Here is a 21,371-nt window from a genome sequence, read left to right as displayed (position 1 = left end):
ATTAAAATTCGGATGTGTGTCTTTAATTTTTGAATTTTCCCCCCTGCATATATCACATGTAAAACCCTCAACGCTGACAGAGAAGGCTACTCTAAACATGTGGCAGGCAGTGCAAGTGACAATAACAGGACAAGATACCATGACTCACCATAACAGTATACAAGATCAATGAAAATACAAGTGTGTTGATATATCTGCAGATGAAAGTGTAGCAATATAGTTAAGAAATTGGCTTTGGAATGTAACATTCTTGCCATGTTTTTTAACAATAAAACCTAAAAGAAAAGCTAATAAATAACCTAGCATTCTGATCTACAACAGTATAGACATCTTGTGGAATAGTTTTCTCTACTAATGTGCAGATGTGCTCATATAATCCTGTTTCCCCCTTGAGCTTAACTGTCCTGAGGCAGGACTCCCAGGAGATCAATGTCAGACTCAACCACAATCACAAAACCCACAGTCTCACACATGCAACTCTAGAAGAGATCAGAGGCTCTATTTTAATTAGAAATAATGGTAACACGTTAGCTAACATGACATTAGTTAGCATGAACTAACATTGAAAAATACTTCTAAGGTGTCAGTATGTGTTGCAGCGGGGATGAAATAAAGTCGATTGATTAACAACGCAAAAGAAACCAAATATATTGAATAGAACACCGGAACGGAACATCCAACTTAATAAGATGAGAACGGATAATGAACTGAACAAACACAGGGTATAAATACACAGGTAAACTAATTAATGAAATGAATATCAGGTGCAACACATAATCAAATAAATGAAAAAAAATTGAAATGAACTCAAACACAGGAAACAGAACTAAAACACAAGCAAAACCCACCCAAAACAAACACAAGACCAGATCACCCATGATATAAAGCAGTAATCTTAATGTTAATTTTAACCTTTACTAATATATTATTAAAATCAAAAGTTGTATCTGTTAATATTATTTAATGGACATGAGCTAATAATGAACAATTGTGCTTGTTAACTAACGTTACAAAGACCTTAACAAATTCTGTAACAAATGTATTCCTCATTGTTAGTTAATATTAGTTTTAGTTAATTCATTAACAAATGGTACCTTATTGCAAAACGATACTGAAATAATGATTGTTTTAAGAAGTACACTAAAAATTGCAGGATTTCACTTTTTTATTTAACAGTTACTTCCAATACAATAGTTTTTACACACATATTAAAGCGGAACTCAGTAAGATTTGCGAAGCTCCCCCTACAGGTTCCTTCAGTGAATCACACTTCCGTAAATACTCCAAGCACAGCTCTGGACTACAACGACTACAACGCTCACCAGCGCAGTAGTTTTGCAAATACAGTACAAGAAATCTCGATGGAGGTGGGTAATTTTTAGAAATTGTCTTATAAAGTCATAATATATACATTGTTTTTGAATTACCGTAAAGCATTTTGTCACTCTCGCGTGAACGTGAATATGAGGCGAGGTCGGCGCAGCTCAACTTGCAAGTGCTGTTTTCTGGCGTAGGCGTGCCAAAGGGGCCTCAAACACACCACTACAAGTCAATTAACCATCGTAAGGTAAAAAAGTTACTTAGTTCTGCTTTAAGATATTCAGAATTTACTCTGAAATCAATGCATTAAACTTAAATGCATTAAGCTGTCACCTACTACTGATGTTTAAACAAATTTCTGTAAAACATAGCATTGGACAATAGTGTAAATAGTGTTTTGTTTGAATTCACAATGTGATATTGTGGCGACCAGGGCGGGCGCGAGCCGTGAGGGAACGGCGCGAGGCCGGTGGCGCGAGTGTTAATGAGCTTCACCTGGGAGGCGCACCGGCCTTGAGTCCCTCACGGAGGAGCTCCGGGAGCATAAAAGGAGGAGCGACTACAGTGAAGGACGAGAGAGGACCAGGCCTGGACTTTATTTTATGTTTTTTTATGTTTGTGTGGCCAGCAGACGTCCGCGAGGGTCTGCCGGCATTACTTTCGTTTTGTTGTTTGTTTATTTTTGGAATTAAAACTTTTGTTGAACGTTCGCCGGTTCCCGCCTCCTTCCCACATTTACGAACTGTGTTACATTGGTGCCGAAACCCGGGAGGAAGGAGGGACATGCTGTCGGAGAGCCCTCGCTGCTGAGGGGGATCGCGGTGCTGCGGAGTTCGGGCAGCGAGTGTGTGTAGACCGTGAGAGGCTGCCCGAGGCGGTGGTACTGGAGCCTTGTGAAAGGTGGGAAGGAGACCCGGATGCCGTGCTCCTGGGATGAGGTGGGGTGGCTGCCGTCCAGTAGGGAGCGGAGGAGTCGCCGCCGTCTGCCGTGGGCCGGAGCCTGCTGCCATCCGCCATTAAGGGGAGGAGCAGGGGACGGGGGACTCGCTGCCGGCTGCCCTCAGCCGGAGGAGCCATCGCTGGCCGCCAGGAGGCAGTCGAGGATCGGGCCGTCCACCAAGCGTCCAGTGCCATCGCATGTGGCACCGCGAGGAAAAGCCTCTTGGCAGGCTGAGGACCGAGCGGCAGTGTGTCTGGGAACCGGACCCAGAATTTTTTTTTCCTCTTTCTTTTTCCTCTCTCCCCTCTCTCGTCTTCTCACTCCCCTTGCTTCCGTCTCCTTTCTCTCGTCTCGTCTGTCCTTACCCCCAGGTGCTGCGGCCGCCGAGACAGGTCCCGGGGGGGAGTAGAGCGCAGTCTCGGGAGTATGGGGGTATGTGGTATGTGGCGACCAGGGCGGGCGAGATCCGTGAGGGAACGGCACAAGGCCGGTGGCGCGAGTGTTAATGAGCTTCATCTGGGAGGCGCACCGGCCTTGAGTCCCTCACAGAGGAGCTCCGGGAGCATAAAAGGAGGAGCGACTACAGTGAAGGACGAGAGAGGACCAGGCCTGGACTTTATTTTATGTTTTATTATGTTTGTGTGGCCGGCATATGTCCGCGAGGGTCTGCCGGCATTACTTTCGTTTTGTTGTTTGTTTATTTTTGGAATTAAAACTTTTGTTGAACGTTCGCCAGTTCTCGCCTCCTTCCTCCTTCTTCCCACATTTACGAACTGTGTTACATATATGTTATTTTGTTTTTTAAAGGGTTAGTTCACACCAAAATGAAAGAGCTCACCCTCATGGCGTTTTAAACCCATACACACATTTTGTTCAACTTTGAAACACAAATGAAGATATTTTTATAAAATATCTGTCCCTCCATTGAAAGTCCATTCCAATACAGCTTTGCTACAAAATGTTTAAGAGATCAAAACAAGGGGTGTAATCTAATCTGAAAAGACACAATCACTTTTATTCATACATAAACATGGATCAACACACATACAGTACGTAAAGCACATAATATATGTGTATGTACAGTACTGTGCAAAAGTCTTAGGCCACCATTAGATGTTGTTTTAGCAATGATATAATGACCATAAATAATTATTATTCAGTCTCTTTATTAGAATATAACCAGAAAATATATTAAATTTGTATGCAGTATTAAAAAACAGAAACAAATCTGAAACAACAGCTTTTATAGGCTAAAGTAGCAAGTATTTAGTGACCTACCCTTACACTTGAGCAATATCAACAACCTGGCTCTCTTAAACATAAATGAAACTGAAAAGGACTGGCCAAGAAAACTGTCAAAATCTGATGAGAAGTTTCTCATAGTTTCATTGTTGAGAAAATGGAAGGATTCCAGGAGGTCACACTAAATACTAATTTTTTTTAAAAGAAACAATTTTGTTCAGATTTTTTTGTGATATTTTCTGTTTATATCGTAATAAAGAGACTGAAAAATAAATATGGTTATTAAAACATTGCTAAAACAACAAAGCTGGTGGTGGCCTAAGACTTTTGCACTACTATATATATAGGCATATATATATATATTAATTTGATTTATAAGTTGAAACTTTGACCTTTATGTGGCTCATTTTACTGACTGAGAGAAGAATGTGTGAAATTATTGTAAGAAAATACATTTCAGCTTCTAGAGGTGGTTTCCTAGGAAACAGTTTTCAGCTATTACGAGCAATATGTATCAGGCTGGCTGCATGTGGCTCTGAGAATGCGGTTGTTAGATATACATGCATTTTTAATGGCCATATACAATGTTCTGCTTTTATTACCTTTAAGAGTGCCTTTACCCCTTGCTTCAGTCAAATAAATAACCTTTATAAAACAGAAGAGATGTTAAAGTCTGTTTGGCAGGATAAATGTAACCTCATTCACCGGCTGAGGAGGGACACTGATAGCATTTCATCTTGTGGCATCTCCGCTCTCTGTAGATCTCACATAATGCGGCCTGGCTTCACCAAAGTCATTAGAGTTATCCTCTACGGGAATGGCAGTGAATTATCGGAGATGTCTTTATGTGAGGCGACTGCAAGACAGAAATTAAGCCATTTTGCTAGAGCGGAGCTGGGAAACTTGTGAATGTGTCCTCTCGCCTTTGCAGAAGCAGCTCTTGCGTCATGCAGTTTCCATAGCACCCTGGGCAGATCTGGCTACTCACTGAAATCACTCAAGACTGCTTGTTTATGTACTCGGCTGCAGGCTTTCCTATTGGATAAAAATGTTGTTACTCTGTGTTGGATTTAAAGTCATTAAATGGATAGTTCTGTTTGTGAATGCTGATTGGTCAGTACGGTGATCCAGCCGTGTTATATTCCAGGATTCAACAGCTTTGACCTGTTTACCATACCACTGCGCATCTCCCATGGTGGATCGTTATTTTGTTGCATAGCAACGTGCTGTCATATCTGGGACTGTTTCTAAAAATAAAATAAATTTTTTGTAATGAAAATTTGTATCCTTAATGTTTTTATTATGTTGTAAGTGTTGTGTAATAGGAAAAGATTGAGCATTATTGTGAATATAATCACAATATAGATCTGCCATTTAAACCTTATTTATAAGGCTATAATATACCAATATTATGTGAACATTAAGTAATTTGATTATGTAGAGGTTTTGATATTTTCTTTATTCCATATTTCGTCTTTTGAAAAGTAAACAGCTGAATTGTTGGAAGTGTCGAACCATCCAGAGCTAATGTTGTTGAGCTAATAGATAACTGACATGAAATTTTAGAAAGTTGGCATTTCCTGTGGTGTGACATTCTGTACTCCATTTACAATTTTTTTTTTTTTTTTATTAGGCAGCTTTTATGATCTTGACCTCTAAAAATAATATTTGTACTTTTAAAAATGGATCTATCACACTGTAGGATCATTTAAATGTGATTTAAAAATGTAAAAACATGAAAAAAAAAAAAAGTGTAAATGGTGAACAGTAACAGGACATAAGTGTTACGGTTTGCTGTTGTAGAGATGAGGCGTTTACGGATTTCCACAATAGATGGGTTTTTATTGACACAAGCAAACACTACCATATAACATTTGGGATAACATTTAGGACAGACAAGGAGTGGAGGGAGGGAGTCCATTATATAGGAGGTGATGATCAGGAACAGGTGCAGGTGATCCTTGACGATGAGGAGATGACGAGGGAAGTGAGTGCAGGTGAGGAGACTAGAGGATCATGGGAAATGGAGTTCTGGAGACGAGGGAACTGTGACAGTACCGCCCCCTCCCGGTAGGCGCGACCACGCGCCGTAGATGTAACACCGGGGAGGGGGGGTGGGCGCCCTGGAGACCTCATGCCGGTGCAGGGAGAGGCATGGGTAGGAGAGGAGGGTCCATGAGCCATGGCGGGTCAGGCGCAGTGGGTAGCCATGGTGGGTCAGGTGCAGTGGGCAGCCATGGCGGGTCAGGTGCAGAGGGCTGCCACGGCGGGTCAGGTGTTCTTTGAGGCCCACCTACATGTATCCCACCCCTGGGTACTTGCCCCCCCCCAAAAAAAAAATACTTGGGGGAGGTTAAGGAGGGACTTCAGGAGTCGGAGGAATGGCGTGGGTTTGTGGGCAGGAGTGGGCTCGTGGACGGCTGAGACTGAAGCGGCTGGCTCGGCGGCGGCTGAGACTGGAGCTGAGGGCTCGGCGGTGGCGGCTGGAGCTAAGGGCCAGTCCATCCCCTCATACTCCACCAGAATCCCTACAGCCACTGGAGAGGGCTCGGAGAGGGCTCGGAGAGGGCTCGGAGAGGGCTCGGAGAGGGCTCGGAGAGGGCTCGGAGAGGGCTCGGAGAGGGCTCGGAGAGGGCTCGGAGAGGGCTCGGAGAGGGCTCGGAGAGGGCTTCTTCCTCCTCCTCCACCTTCTGGGCCCAACGGAGGATTGTGGGTCCAGCGTAGACCAGGAAATCAGTTCACTGGAGGGATATGTGGAGGAAGAAGGAGTCTGACCAACTGGCCTGGCCACCTCGGTTTCTGGAGGGACTGGACGGGATTGACACATATCCTGAACCTCATCGACACAGAAATTAGATGAATGGTTTCGCTCAAGGAGAAATAATTTTCAGGTTCATCAAAATGGATAGTGTCATCGTCCAGTCCGTCCAGAAACAGGGTGTTCAAAAGTGCATCTGACCAGTTAGTCAGGAAAGCAAGCTCTAAACTCCTCCACATACCTCTCCAGTGAACGACCAACCTGGAAGATGAGATGAGCCGGTCGGCCGCAGATGTAGTTGTGAAAGGCTGAGAAGGAGTTGGAGCCTCGGGGATGAGGAAAATTCCCATATTATCCTTTGTGGATATCCAGTGGTATTGGTCTGTCCTTCTGTTACGGTTTGCTGTTGTAGAGATGAGGCGTTAACGGATTTCCACAATAGATGGGTTTTTATTGATACAACGAGGAGACAACAAGCAAGCACTACCATATAACATTTAGGATAACATTTAGGACAGACAAGGAGTGGAGGGAATGAGTCCATTATATAGGAGGTGATGATGATCAGGAACAGGTGCAGGTGATCTGTGACGATGAGGAGATGATGAGGGAAGTGAGTGCAGGTGAGGAGACAAGAGGATCATGGGAAATGGAGTTCTGGAGACGAGGGAACTGTGACAATAAGTTTGTCCTCCGCACTGTCCTCACCATATATGGTTAAACTGATAATCATGATTATTTTGCTCAAAAATTATGATCACGATTATTATTCACACTTGAGAACAATGAGAACATTTCATCAGAATTTTTTTTTAAATCATTTATCACATCTACAAAAATGTACTCTCTCCATTATGAAAACTGGTAAAACCTTAAGAAGCTTCTCTCAAAAGCTAAAACAGTGGAATTTCTAATATTAATTACAATAATTCCAAATTATGAATTACATTTTTGAATTAAAACAAAAGACTTTGTATGAAGCACAGATGTTGCGTAACTGCATTTAATAAGCAAACACAACTGCAAACTATACAGTCAAGTGTGTTTGCCACATTGGGAAGATTATGTAAACACTAGGAAGAAAATGTGGTAACACTTTATTTTACAGTGCCGGAGTTACACATTACTACATGCACTTACTATAGTAATAACAGTAAATTATGCATAATTACAAGTAACTAACACTAAACCAAACCCTAACCCTAACTGTATAGTAAGTACATGTAGTTAATTAATAGTACTCAGTACTTATTTGAGTAATTACAATGTAACTACGCCACTGTAAAATAAAGTGAAAACGAAAAGGAATCCATTTAAGAGAAAAATTCTAATTGGGGGATTTAAACTGGCAACCCTGAGCATAAAAGCTCATGGAGGCTCGTTACCAATGCAAGATAACAGAGACGTAAAACAAATTCCCTTAAAGACAAGTCATTTCACTCGGTGGCCATCTTTGAAATGCCTCTTGGGCATGCAAATGCAGCTCCTATCTCTTTGAATGAGGAAACATCAAATTCTCCAAAGCTGTTTGCCAAGCTTTTAGTTAAATTTCATATTTGAAATCACCAATGAAATCTGACAACAACTGTCTCATACATTTTGTTTCTAAACGCTCAAATCATGACAAAAAAAATATTTTTCAGGCTAGATAAAGCTAATGCTTATGCGCAATCCTAAATGCGCGTCTCTTGTGCTTTCTCATTTCGAAGGCACGCATCTGACTGTTTCTATAGGAACCGGAGCTTGTAACGGCCACTGCAGTGACACGATGACTTTACCAATTGTCGATTGGCTCTTATTTAGAAGGCGGGACTTAATCCACCATATCGCGCATTGCTCTTTCTCCCATTCACAATAATACGTGTGAAGCGTCTTGTGTTATTCTATAGTCTTTGACATAAAATGAAAGAAAAATATGGTTTCAGGATAAATAACCAGCCAGCAAATATCACAGACTATTATGCTCAATTAATCGAGAAGCAGAAATCATGATCACGATTGAAATGCTATTAATCGTACGGCCCAACTGTCCTTAATACATTCATAACCTAAAATCTTGATTTTTTTCTTTTTGAAAGTCATTGGATTGTGCTAATGCTTCTCTCCATTCCTTTAGAGTTGAATACACTTTAGTTTTCATTTTAGAAAATGAAAGACAACAATGATAATCAGAATCTCTCACATAACAGATTTTGCTCTCCATGTCTTCCCTGAACCAGAGTCGAGGGTGCTCCGATTACCCGACTTGTGGCATGTGTGTACCCACAGCAAACTGGCAAACACATGAAACAGTGGATGATTACTGTAATTAATTTGTCTAATGTAGCAATCAACCAAACATTTCCTCCTGAGGAATAATAATCCCAATAATGAGAGGAAGGTGCTTTAAATGCACTTAATGAAAAAAACTAAATGAACTGTAGACAGGAGAATGTTCAAATAAATAACAGGTTTTCACATATGTCTTTACAAGACATTAAACAACCTTTTAAAAAATATTAAAATATGGTTGTATTGTCAATATTATAGTCCCCTGGTAAAGTATTCCTAAATTGTAATCAGAACACTAACAATTTGAATCTAAACATCACAAAAATGTATATTGGTGTGACTGACCAGCGAGTGTTTGTACTCTTTGCATACTTGAATAATGAATATACAGGTGCTGGTCATATAATTAGAATATCGTCAAAAAGTTGATTTATTTCACTAATTCCATTCAAAAAGTGAAATTTGTATATTATATTCATTCATTACACACAGACTGATATATTTCAAATGTTTATTTCTTTTAATTTTGATGATTATAACTGACAACTAAGGAAAATCCCAAATTCAGTATCTCAGAAAATTAGAATATTGTGAAAAGGTTCAATATTGAAGACACCTGGTGCCACACTCTAATCAGCTAATTAACTCAAAACACATGCAAAGGCCTTTAAATGGTCTCTCAGTCTAGTTCTGTAGGCTACACAATCATGGGGAAGACTGCTGACTTGACAGTTGTCCAAAAGACGACCATTGACACCTTGTACAAGGAGGGCACAAAAGGTCATTGCAAAAGAGGCTGGCTGTTCACAGAGCTCTGTGTCCAAGCACATTAATAGAGAGGCGAAGGGAAGGAAAAGTTGTGGTAGAAAAAAAGTGTACAAGCAATAGGGATAAACACAACCTGGAGAGGATTGTGAAACAAAACCCATTCAAAAATGTGGAGGAGATTCACAAAGAGTGGATCGCAGCTGGAGTCAGTGCTTCAAGAACCACTACGCACAGACGTATGCAAGACATGGGTTTCAGCTGTCGCACTCCTTGTGTCAAGCTGCTCTTGAACAACAGACAGCGTCAGAAGCGTCTAATAACAAAAAGGACTGGACTGCTGCTGAGTGGTCCAAAGTTATGTTCTTTGATGAAAGTAAATTTTGCATTTCCTTTGGAAATCAGGGTCCCAGAGTCTGGAGGAAGAGAGGAGAGGCACACAGTCCACATTGCTTGAGGTCCAGTGTAAAGTTTCCACAGTCAGTGATGGTTTGGGGTGCCATGTCATCTGCTGGTGTTGGTCCACTGTGTTTTCTGAGGTTTATGAAGATGCAGATTTCACTCCATGCCACGCCGCATTGCTGCAGTAATTCAGGCAAAAGGAGCCCCAACTAAGTATTGAGTGCTGTACATGCTCATACTTTTCATGTTCATACTTTTCAGTTGGCCAAGATTTCTAAAAATCCTTTCTTTGTATTGGTCTTAAGTAAGTGATAATCTAATTTTCTGAGATACTGAATTTGGGATTTTCCTTAGTTGTCAGTTATAATCATCAAAATTAAAAGAAATAAACATTTGAAATATATCAGTCTGTGTGTAATGAATGAATATAACATACAAGTTTCACTTTTTGAATGGAATTGGTGAAATAAATCAAATTTTTGATGATATTCTAATTATATGTCCAGCACCTGTAAATGCAATGAAAAGTTTATCATGTTGCTGAAAACATATGCTTGTGTATTACTACAAGTCCACGCATAATGAAGGGCTATGCTAGGACCAGCCAGTTATTCAAATTAACAAATGATACATCTTCGTGGTAAAACATTTTTGCTCAGGCAAGAATATACTGTCTAAATGTCTTTACTGTTACTTTTGATCAATTTAATGCATCCTTGCTGAATAAAAGTATTAAGTTCTTGCAAAATATCTTAGTGACCCCAAACAAAACCTTTTGAACAGTGGTGTATTGATGTCGTTTTTTGTTCTTTGTAGCATGTCTTACGTACTTTGCCCTTCACAATGTCTCATGCACAGAAATTGACCATTAATATGCATGTTTTGAGTGTATTATATAATGAAAATTTTGTTTCCAGTTCAATTCAGGCTTTTGTTATGTAAACTCATTTTCATTCAGCTGCAGTGATGACTGTAGTGGCACCTTGGCATTATCTTTTCTCCGGATCCAATAAGAGGACACAGAAGGACCCATAGGAGCTGTACAAATGACTAGGGTTCACATACAAGTGAATCAGAAAAATCCACTATATTATCTGAGACGTTTTTATTTTCTTGTGGGTGAACATGACTTTATCTTATCAGAACCGATTATCTCTCTCTCCAAGCACATCTCCTGAAAGAAAGTCTGTTATCTCGAGCCATTGTTTTGTTATCTCACAATCCCCAAGGAAACGTTGTTTTTCCTTTCACGTGGTGGCTGACAGATCTCGGCATGTGGCGGTCATTCAGATGGAAGGATATTAGATCTTAAGCTTGGTAAGGTGACCAGATAAAGCAGATACAGTGGCCTGTAGTGATATTGCATTTTTTTGGAGTGGTCTTGTGAAATAATTATGCCCCCTCCATACACTTAGTCGGTTTTCATCCGATTCATTCATTTAAAGTATCACCTGTCCTGTAACTCTTCCTTCTTCTTGCATCATTCTTGCCTATTGGTTTAGTTACTATGCAACGCCTCTCAAGACGACATCATCAGTGAGAGGAAGTGACATATTCACACAATAATATAGAAGAAAATTTATATTTCCCATATGAGGAACTTCATAGACTAAAAAAAAAAAAAAAAAATTAAGATGTATTTGTATTTGAACTGCATATAAAATTTCCATCCATTTACATTACTATTTTACATTTTTGCAAGTCCATCCACAATGAAGGGGTATGCTTGGACCAGCCAATTATTCAAATGAGTAAATTATACATCTTCGTGGTAAAATAATTTTGCTCAGGCAGGAAGAACAAATGTCTTCGCTTTGAATTCAGTTATATACTGTATATATACTGTATATATTGTACTACCCTTCAAAAATCTGAAGTAATAACCATAATGTGATGCATATTTGTCAGTCAATGATAAATGAAACAGGTAAGATTTCTGTACTCAAAAAAACAACAAAAAACAAATAAATGAAAATCATGACATAGTTCATTATTGTGGCATAGTTTATAGTATATTTGCATCGATTTGATTTTATTTAAAATATGTTTTAAATAATCAATTGTTCAAATTGCTTAGAATCAGCAAATATTATTATTTTAACTTTTTATTCAGTTAAAAAGTATGGAAAAAATATGGTTAGCTCTGGAACAAGCAATATTTAATAAGTTATAATGTATGAGATTAAAACAAGTTAGATTTATTCATGATACAAAAATAACTCTGGTTATTGTGTATTTAATATACATAGAGTTTATTAGTACTATTACAGAAATCATACCTGTTTTCTGTTCTTTGCATTTATGCATGACTGTATGACATTCATTTATGTACTGTATGTCTGACAAATATCCATAACATTAAGTTTATTATTAATGCGAAAACTGTGTAAATCCAAATAGATGGAAATTACATATGCAATTCAAATACATAAATGTTAAATTTAGGTCTTTTTTTGAGCAGCAGGATAATATTTGCTGTGTTCAAGCAATAGCAGCCTAAAATTTCCACTCTCTTACACTAACTCTTCCTGAAATTTTAATCTCCAGAATCCTCTGTGTAGTCGTTCATCCAGAGCGGCTGCTTGTCTTTGTTGAGTGGAGGATGTTTTAATTATCAGTGATACATTTGCATTTGCAAGGGACAAAAGCACTCTGCATTAGTGCAGCTTGTCTTTCATTTCAGACATTATTCCCTAATGCCCTCTTAAACATTGTTTTAGCAGCGCGTTTCCATCCCTGAAGAACATTATAATGCCCGCTGTGTCTCTTCTCTCTCTTTGGCTTCTTGTCAGGACAGAGGAAGTAGAGACATTTCTCGTCACAGTTGATTGATATAAGCAATTTTGTGTTATACTGCTTCCTTTTTCGCTGACTGATATTTGCGATTAGCTCCCAGACGGGTTTCTCTCATGGGTATTAAATGAGCTTTCATAATCAGATAAACTGCTTTGATTTATGACACAGGTTACTGCACACTAACACCTCTGAAGTACAGCATTGAGTCTTTATGTCAGATTGTTGTTGTCTTAAAGGGCAGAAATTATGTTATCAGACACTTTATGATGCTCATCTCAAGGCTCAAATTAAGGGGATGTGGCGCATTTTATGTGGGATCTGGTAAGGCCTACCATCTCCGCCTCGCATGCAATTACAGCACCCTGTCCGGCAGGATTAGACTTTTTTTTTTTTTTTTTGCAGTTAATGTATGATTTTGAATTTCGTTATGGAAGTCTGAATGATAGTGAGAAATTGGTAATTCAGAAATATGTGACTGCACATGGAGGTGTTTGTGTTTATTGGAATGCAGGTTTTTGTTTTTTATTTGCTGTAAATTAAAGGAAAAAAGGCATTAAAAGACTATTAATTTATATAAAATCCCTGACAAAAGTGTCTTATGATTTAGCACATTTGGCTGTTGATTATCCTGCCTCTTACACTAACATTGCCAAAATAATAAATAAAACTGAACATGAAATATTAATTTGAGTTGAAATTATTTTAGCTTACTTGTCGATTATCTTGAAAAAAAAATTAGGTACAGTATGTGAAGCATGGCAGCTGGTTTGAGCTTGTTTAAGCTGGTCTTTAGTTGGTCCTCCTTAGCTCAGGCTATAACCAGCTCAGGACCAGCTCAAACCAGCTCATGATCAACTAAGGACCAGCATAAATGCTAACATGTTTTTGTCTGTTTTAAGTGCTCTATTATCCAGCTATTTGTGTCTCTTATTGGTTCCTTGCTGGGTTTTTTTTTCTTCACACTTTAACTGGAGACTCCTGAATTTCTAACAATGTATCAAAAGGTTTATGCTCACTTAAAAAAATAAAAATTTAAATCTCAGAGGCTATTTTTACGACTTGAGGTGCTTCAAGTTACGTTGAAAAGAGAGAGACCATGGAGTGATACAAGAGACTTGAAAGTAACACTTGTCTGTTACACAAAAATTTACACATGAAACAGTGGATGATTACTGTAATTAATTTGTCTAATGTAGCAATCAGCCAAACATTTCCTCCTGAGGAATAATAATCCCAATAAATAATGAGAGGAAGGTGCTTCAGATGCACTTAATGAAAAATCGAAACTAATTGTAGACAGGAGAATGTTCAAATAAATAACAGATTTTCATATCTTCACGAGACATTAAACAACTTTTTAAAAAATATTAAAATATGGTTGTGTTGTCAATATTATAGTGCCCTGGTAAAGTATTCCTAAATTGTAATCAGAACAGTAACAATTTGAATCTAAACATCACAAAGTGTATATTGGTGTGACTGACCAGCAAGTGTTTGTACTCTTTGCATATTTGAATAATGAATATAAATGCAATGAAAAGTTTATCATGTTGCTGAAAATATATGCTTGTGTATTACTACTTTACATTCTGCAAGTCCATGCATAATCGAGGGCTATGCTTGGACCAGCCAGTTATTCAAATTAGCAAATTATACATCTTTGTGGTAAAACATTTTTGCTCAGGCAGGAAGAACAAATATCTTCACTTTGAATTCTCTTTGGATATACTTTATTTTCCCCTTTATGTTGTACTCTATACCCTTCAAAAGTCTGACAATTTAAAATAACTTTTTTATTTTGTACTTTTGTATTTTTTGTACATTTTTATATTTTAGAATGTATTCCTGTGATGGCAAAGCTGAATTTTCAGCATCATTACTGCAGTCTTCAGTGTCACATGATCCTTCAGAAGTCATTATAATATGCTGATTTGATGCTCAAGAAACATTTACTATTATTATCAATGTTAAAACCAATTGTGCTGCTTAATATTTTTGTGGAAAGTGTGATACATTTTTTTCCTAGGATTATTTGATGAATAAATAAATATATACACACACACACACATATATATATATGTATATATATATTTTTTTTTTTCCTAGGATTATTTGATGAAGAATATATATATATATATATATATATATATATATATATATATATATATATATATATATATATATATATATATATATATATATTCATCAAATAATCCTAGGAAAAACAATTTATCACATACGTATATATATATATATATATATATATATATATATATATATATATATATATATATATATATATATATATATATATGCTGAATAAAAGTAAAATGGACCAACTTACGTTGAAAAGAGAGAGACCATGGAGTGACACAAGAGACATGATGAAAGTAACACTGGTCTGTTACACAAACATTTTCACAAAACACTGTTAACCAATGTTCGTTTTTACTTATTCTTATGTAACTTTATTACTTTGAGTTTGGTGAAAAATATTCACAATTTACCAATGAGAAGTACTCCAGAGAGGTGTGTAATAAGCAAAGATAATGATAGTCTATAGTAAGTTAGTTTCATGGATAATAAAAATCTCAACCTCAGCTTGAATAAAACACAAAGCTCCAGACAATTTCCTTTTGGTACCAATTATAGGGACAAAGTGGTACTCTGCAATTTGTTGTAAAATGCGTAGGATTTAAATGATAACAGCTTTAATATTGTAGAAATGTATTATGTGAATGTGTTTGTGATTTAGTGAATCAGCAATATACTTATGAGAATCCCTTTTTTGTATGTGTTTTTCTGTCATAAACTAGCATGTTCTTTTCCTTTCTCTTCCTTAAGTGCAGTGTCTGGAGATGACTACTAAGAGGAAGATCATCGGCCGCCTGGTGCCCTGTCGATGCTTCCGGGGGGAAGAGGAGGTCATCTCAGTGCTGGATTATTCCCACTGTAGCCTGCAGCAGGTCCCTAAGGAGATCTTCAGCTTCGAGCGCACACTAGAAGAGCTCTATCTTGACGCCAACCAGATTGAGGAGCTGCCTAAGGTAAGTTGTCAAGTGTCAGCTTAAACATGCATATTGTCTGCCTAACAGTGGATACATCAACTCCTGAACAACATCTTGTACAGCAGTACAGCAAAGTGGTGTATGAAATTGTGATTATTGATGTGATTGTTTCCTTATAAAGCAAAAGTTTTCAAAAGTTTTAATATAATTGATTAGTTTGTCTATAGCATTTATTCTGATATACTCCTTAGATAAGTGTTTAAGCGAAAGTATTTTCACACTTAAACTCAGTGCCATTCTTAAAGGTGCAGTATGTAATAATTTTGTCCGCTAGAGGTCACTAGAAGCCTATTCAAAACAAAGGCGTAGCTTGATGACGCCAAGTTTGAGCGCAGAATCTTGGGGCATGTGGTCTTCATCTCAACGGACGGTGCAAAAGAACAGGGATAGGACTGGGGAACAAATCATGTTCATGGATGTGATTATTAATGTTACTGTAGTATGAAGCAGAGCAGGGCAGAGTGTTGTGGGAGCTGAACGAGGCTGCTAGAGCGACTGTGCAACACACGCCTCACGATCAGCGGAACTTTTATTATGCCACAGTCGCTGGCGCCGCTTCCACTTTTCCGGTCATGAGTATGAGGTAACACAGCTCTGTTTATCATATTAGATACATTTGAGTGTGTTGAAAATTATGTTATAACGTAACGTGCGTTCGCTTGGCGGCTGCTGTGAGACACTTGTTTCAGACACACTGCGGTAAGATAGATCGATTTTAGAATATCATATTAAATGCTGGATGGCTTGTGTTGATCAATGGCATGCAGTTCATTTTCACTCAAGTGAACAAAATATATAGCACTGGCCTAGTGGTTTTTGGATATTTTACTGCAAAAATATTACACATTGCACCTTTAATCTGTTCTGCTTTGTAACATTGCTATGTAGCAATGTTAATTTTTGCTTATTCTTATGTAACTTTATTACTTTGAGTTTGATGAACTTGTTAAGTTGTTAAGACTTAGTTAGATTTGTTAGAACTTCAAATCTTTAAACTGAGTTTACTCTAATGATTGACTAAACCAACAATAAAATATAAGTGAATTTAACTTAATGTATTTGAGTTTACAGTACTCATACTTATTGGTTTTAAAACTGAAATGGTATAAGGCAATTGGTTCCTCAAAGGATTTGAGTTACCGTAATTATCAGGTTTTACAGTGTGGGTTAACACTGTGTTTCATGTTTAACACTGTTCATGCTTAAGTTATTAAGGTTTTCAGCATCCTTCAGAAATCCTTCTAATATGCTGATTTGGTGCGCAAGAAACATTTCTTATTACTGCAATGTTGAAATGCTGAAACTAATACTTTTTTTTTTTTTGTACAGACTTCAGTGAATGAATGAATTGAGACTACAAGATGGTTTTAAACTGATTGTCGGCTCAGAAATATATTAAAAAAAAGGTCACTGTTTAAATTTTAACTCTTATAGATGGAGTATTTAGCTTTTCATTTCTTAAACAAGCATGTAGGAAGACACATCATGGCCATATTCCAGGATGACAATGTCAGGATTCACCAGGGTTAAAATTGTGAAAGAATGGTTCAGAGAGCTATGATGGTTCTGCATATACTGTAATATTCAGAGTTTCGTCAAAAAATGAACACAACCTTCAACCAGGTCTCCCTATTTCTCCGTCTTTCTCAGCAACTCTTCAACTGTCAAGCGCTCAAGAAGTTGAGCATGCCTGACAATGACCTCTCCAGCCTGCCAACCACCATCGCCAGCCTTGTGAATCTAAAGGAATTAGATATTAGTAAAAATGGTATATCCTTTACTCAATTTATTCTATGTATAATTAATTTAATTTGTTTTTCACATTGGTATGATTGTATATGATTGTACCTTTATACACAAATGTATCAACATGGTAAAACTGACTTTATTTCAGGTATTCAAGAGTTTCCAGACAACATTAAATGCTGTAAATGTCTATCAGTTGTGGAGGCCAGTGTAAATCCTATAGCCAAGTAAGTAGAGTTGCTCACATCATAAAGACTGGGAACGTAAAGGGTTAATTCACCCAAAAATGAAAATTCTGTCATTAATTACTTACCCTCATGTTGTTCCACACCCGTGAGACCTTTATTCATCTTCGAAACACAAATTAAGATATTTTTGATGAAATCAGAGAGGTATATGACTCATCATAGACAGCAATATAATCAACACTTTCAGCATCCAGAAAGGTACTAAAGACATTGTTAAAACCGTCGACGTGACTGCAGTGGTTCAACCTTAATTTTATAAAGCGACGAGAATACTTTTTGTGCAATAAAGTTGTTATTTTTTTTGTTTGTTTTTGCACACAAAAAGTATTGTAAAATATTGTAAAAAGTATTTGCACACAAGAAGTTCTCGTCACTTCATAAAATTAAGGTTGAACCACTGCAGTCACGTCGATGGTTTTAACGATGTCTTTAGTACCTTTTTGGGCATTGAAAGTGGTGGTTATATTGCTGTCTATGGAAAAGTCATTTACCTCTCGGATTTCATCAAAAATATCTTAATTTGCGCTCCAAAGATGAACAAAGGTCTTAAGAGTGCGGAACGACATGAGGGTGAGTAATTAATGACAGAATTTTCATTTTTGGGTGAACTATCCCTTTAAATGTTTGATAATTATTGTATAATGTACATATGGGTTATTGACAAATCCATGTTCATTTTTATTTTGATTTTATATTGATAGAGTTTTGGTTAAATTTTAACCTTTTTTTAAATCTCATTTGCCTTTGCTAGTTTATTTAAATGGTACTGTGAAGTGTTTTTGTTATTTTTTAATACAAGTATTCTATTGTAGACCCTCATATATGAGATGGTAATACTAAAACTGTGAATAATAAATATAAAAAGAAGCATGCCATTTGAAGCATTTCTTCTACTATTTTTGCCATTTCCTTCAAACTCCATTTCCTATCTAGTTTAGTTTATCATACAGTATATGAATTGGCTGTATTTATTATCTTCCCACTCAAATGGAAGAAGTTAGTTGTGTTCCTGGTTTCCTTAAGATTAAAGTATTAAAGGCCCCGTTTTTCGTGGGTTTTTGAAGCTTTGATTGTGTTTATAGTGTGCAATATAACGTGTGTTCATGTTTCGCGTGTAAAAAAAACACAGTATTTTTCACATAATTTACTTATCTGTATACCGCTGTTTCCACTGTCATAAAAACGGGCTGATGACTTCCTTGTTCTATGAAGTCCCTCCTTCAGAAATACGTAACGAGTTCTGATTGTGCCAGCGGTTCCTGTGTTGTGATTCGACAGCAGCTTAGCGCCCCTTGCCCGGAAAGGTCACGTCTCTTACCATAACGTGGAGATGCACATAGTTTTACATGTGGATTATTGTGGTGTTGTGCCGAATGAACACAAAAGACAAAAATTCCCGAGAGACTGAACTCTTTAATCTCCACAAGCAGCAACAGAAAATGTACAACATTAGCACTCACTCAGAAGAGTACCTCATACGGAAAACAGCGATATACTACATAAACATAGTCCCCTCTTGTGGCCATTATGTGCACTGCAGTCCAACATTAACTATTGCAGTAAGGATACCACAATTGTAATTTTCGGGAACCGAGTTAAACATAAATTGTAACCATTGATCTCTAAGTACAGCGTCCCTGGGAAGGCCAAACAAAGGTGATTGGACTGCGTTTCGACGACATGGCAACAAACACACTCTACAAACGCAACTCTTGCTCTTCTCTGTGGGAGCGCAACAAGACCACGCCCCCTTTTTGTGTATTCCTGTGGGCGGAGGTGTCAAAAAACTGTTTTAGTGACGTCATTAAAGAAGGAAGTTGAGGGATGTAGTCCAAACTGGCGAAGTCGGAATGCGCGTCTGAAAAGTGTCCCGTTTGTTGTGGTCGTAAAGAGGCAGTTCTATATAAACGCAGCGTTTTATTTGGCGATGTTTTAAAAAAAAGATTTTTATTTTTGGTATTGTATATGCTCTGTTGGTGGTTTGTGGAGTAGCATCACCCGGGGGGGATATTTTTTTTTTCGCACCCTGAGTATATGTAAAAAACTAGATATTTTAATAGTAGTAGACATCATGCCTTAAAAATGAACCAAAGTCCACTCAAGGAGAGATTAGACATGCATTTCTATTTTTAGCTCAATTTATTCATTTGGCCTTCATTCTGAAGCTGAGCTTAAAATCTTTGATTCAAAAGTTTATGATAGAGGATCAAACATTCAGGATCCAGTGCATGGTCGCTGCAGAGAGCCCTTTTCTTCATATTGTGATTAAATCAGCCCTCAAGTGACTCCATTTACTGGGATGCTAACAGAGCCAGTAGAAGGGGAAGTGTAGAGGGATTACAGATGGCTCTCACCGCTCCTGAAGTACTTAACGCTTATCAAATCTTAAGGGCACTGGCCTTTGAGAGGGTCTGATCACCTCCTCTGTTCCTGCAGGCTCCCAGACGGCTTCACCCAGCTCCTCAACTTGACACAGCTCTTCTTAAATGACGCCTTCCTTGAATACCTGCCTGCCAATTTTGGGAGGTAAGCGCTTCATTGTGGGCCTCTCTGTTCCTGCTCTGCTGGGAATTGTGAAACAGCTCTTTAACACACCTGTCTGAGTTGGTCACATTCTTCTTGTTGCCATCGAAGTGTTTTTATTTTTAGATGTTATTTTGTATCCAAGGAGCAGCATGGTGCTGATTCTGGCAGTGATTTGCCTAAAGCTTTCATGAATAAATGGGTTCTCGCAGCTCATATTGGGTTTAATGATAAATAGTTATTTCACTTGCATTGGGGAAAGAGGGATTCATTATCACAGCTTACATTGGTCAAGGGCTGTTGCATTTAGTTTTTATAAAAGAATCTGCAGGAATTCACTAAGAATTAATTGCCCTGATAAAACTGTGTATTTGCACAGACTGTCTGTTGTTATTATAGCATTTGATTCTTTTCATGCTCTTTTAGAAGGTGGTAACAAAATGTAAAGGTGAATAGAGCTAGAGCGTTTGAAAATTTTATAGCAAGAAGGGCACATTAAAGGATTAGTTCACTTTCAAATGAAAATTACCCCAAGCTTTACTCAGCCTCATTCCATCCTAGGTGTGTATGACTTTCTTCTTTCTGATGAACACACTCTGAGATATATTAATAAATATCCTGACGTATTAATAAATGTCCTGATATATTAATAAGCTGTAGTATGAAGGAGTATGAAGCTGAAGAAAGTACCTTCATTCACATCCATCCATCATAAACGTATTAATGGCTAATTTGGAGTGAAGCGATGCAAATGCATCACTTGCATCGCTTCACTTCAAAAGGCCTTTATTAACCCCTCGGAGCTGTGTGTAGTATGTTTATGATGGATGGATGTGGATGGAGGCACTTTCTTCAGCTTCATACTCATTGGCATCGTTCACTGCCATTATAAAGCTCAGACGCATCAGGATATTTATTAATATATCTCAGATTGTGTTCATCAGAAAGAAGAAAGTCATATTTACCTAGGATAGCTTGAGGGTCAGTAAAGCTTGGGGTAATTTTCATTTGAAAGTGAACTAATCCTTTAATGTGTCTGGATAAACTGCATTGTGAGTGATTAGTTAATACGTATTTTTGGTGCTCAAATACCACATGTGAAGTGGAAGAACTGTTGTTTAGTAAATTCATCCCTCTGCGTTTGCTGTAGAAAAAACTTTGAGATGGAGATTTTTTCTTGTTTTTCAGATTGTCTAAATTACGGATCCTGGAGCTTCGTGAGAATCACCTGAAAACTATGCCAAAGTAAGTCACTAATTCTTTGGGGCCTGCTAACATGGGATCAATAAATA

General features: G+C 37.8%; 1 protein-coding gene across 4 annotated transcripts in view; it reads left to right on the top strand.

Moving 5' to 3' along the window:
- Positions 1-21,371, top strand: part of lrrc7 (leucine rich repeat containing 7) — an 87,849-nt gene that overhangs the window by 25,593 nt on the left and 40,885 nt on the right. For all 4 annotated transcript variants that reach the window (XM_067373819.1, XM_067373820.1, XM_067373818.1 and 1 more), the window contains exons 2-6: positions 15,339-15,541; positions 17,213-17,330; positions 17,457-17,535; positions 19,993-20,082; positions 21,268-21,324. In XM_067373819.1, coding sequence (XP_067229920.1) covers positions 15,339-15,541; positions 17,213-17,330; positions 17,457-17,535; positions 19,993-20,082; positions 21,268-21,324 — 547 coding nt within the window. The remainder of the gene's footprint in view (positions 1-15,338; positions 15,542-17,212; positions 17,331-17,456; positions 17,536-19,992; positions 20,083-21,267; positions 21,325-21,371) is intronic.

This window comes from Chanodichthys erythropterus, chromosome 21, assembly GCF_024489055.1.
Source record: "Chanodichthys erythropterus isolate Z2021 chromosome 21, ASM2448905v1, whole genome shotgun sequence".
NCBI classification, from domain to species: Eukaryota; Metazoa; Chordata; class Actinopteri; order Cypriniformes; family Xenocyprididae; genus Chanodichthys; species Chanodichthys erythropterus.
This window is presented reverse-complemented; position numbering and strand designations above follow the sequence as displayed.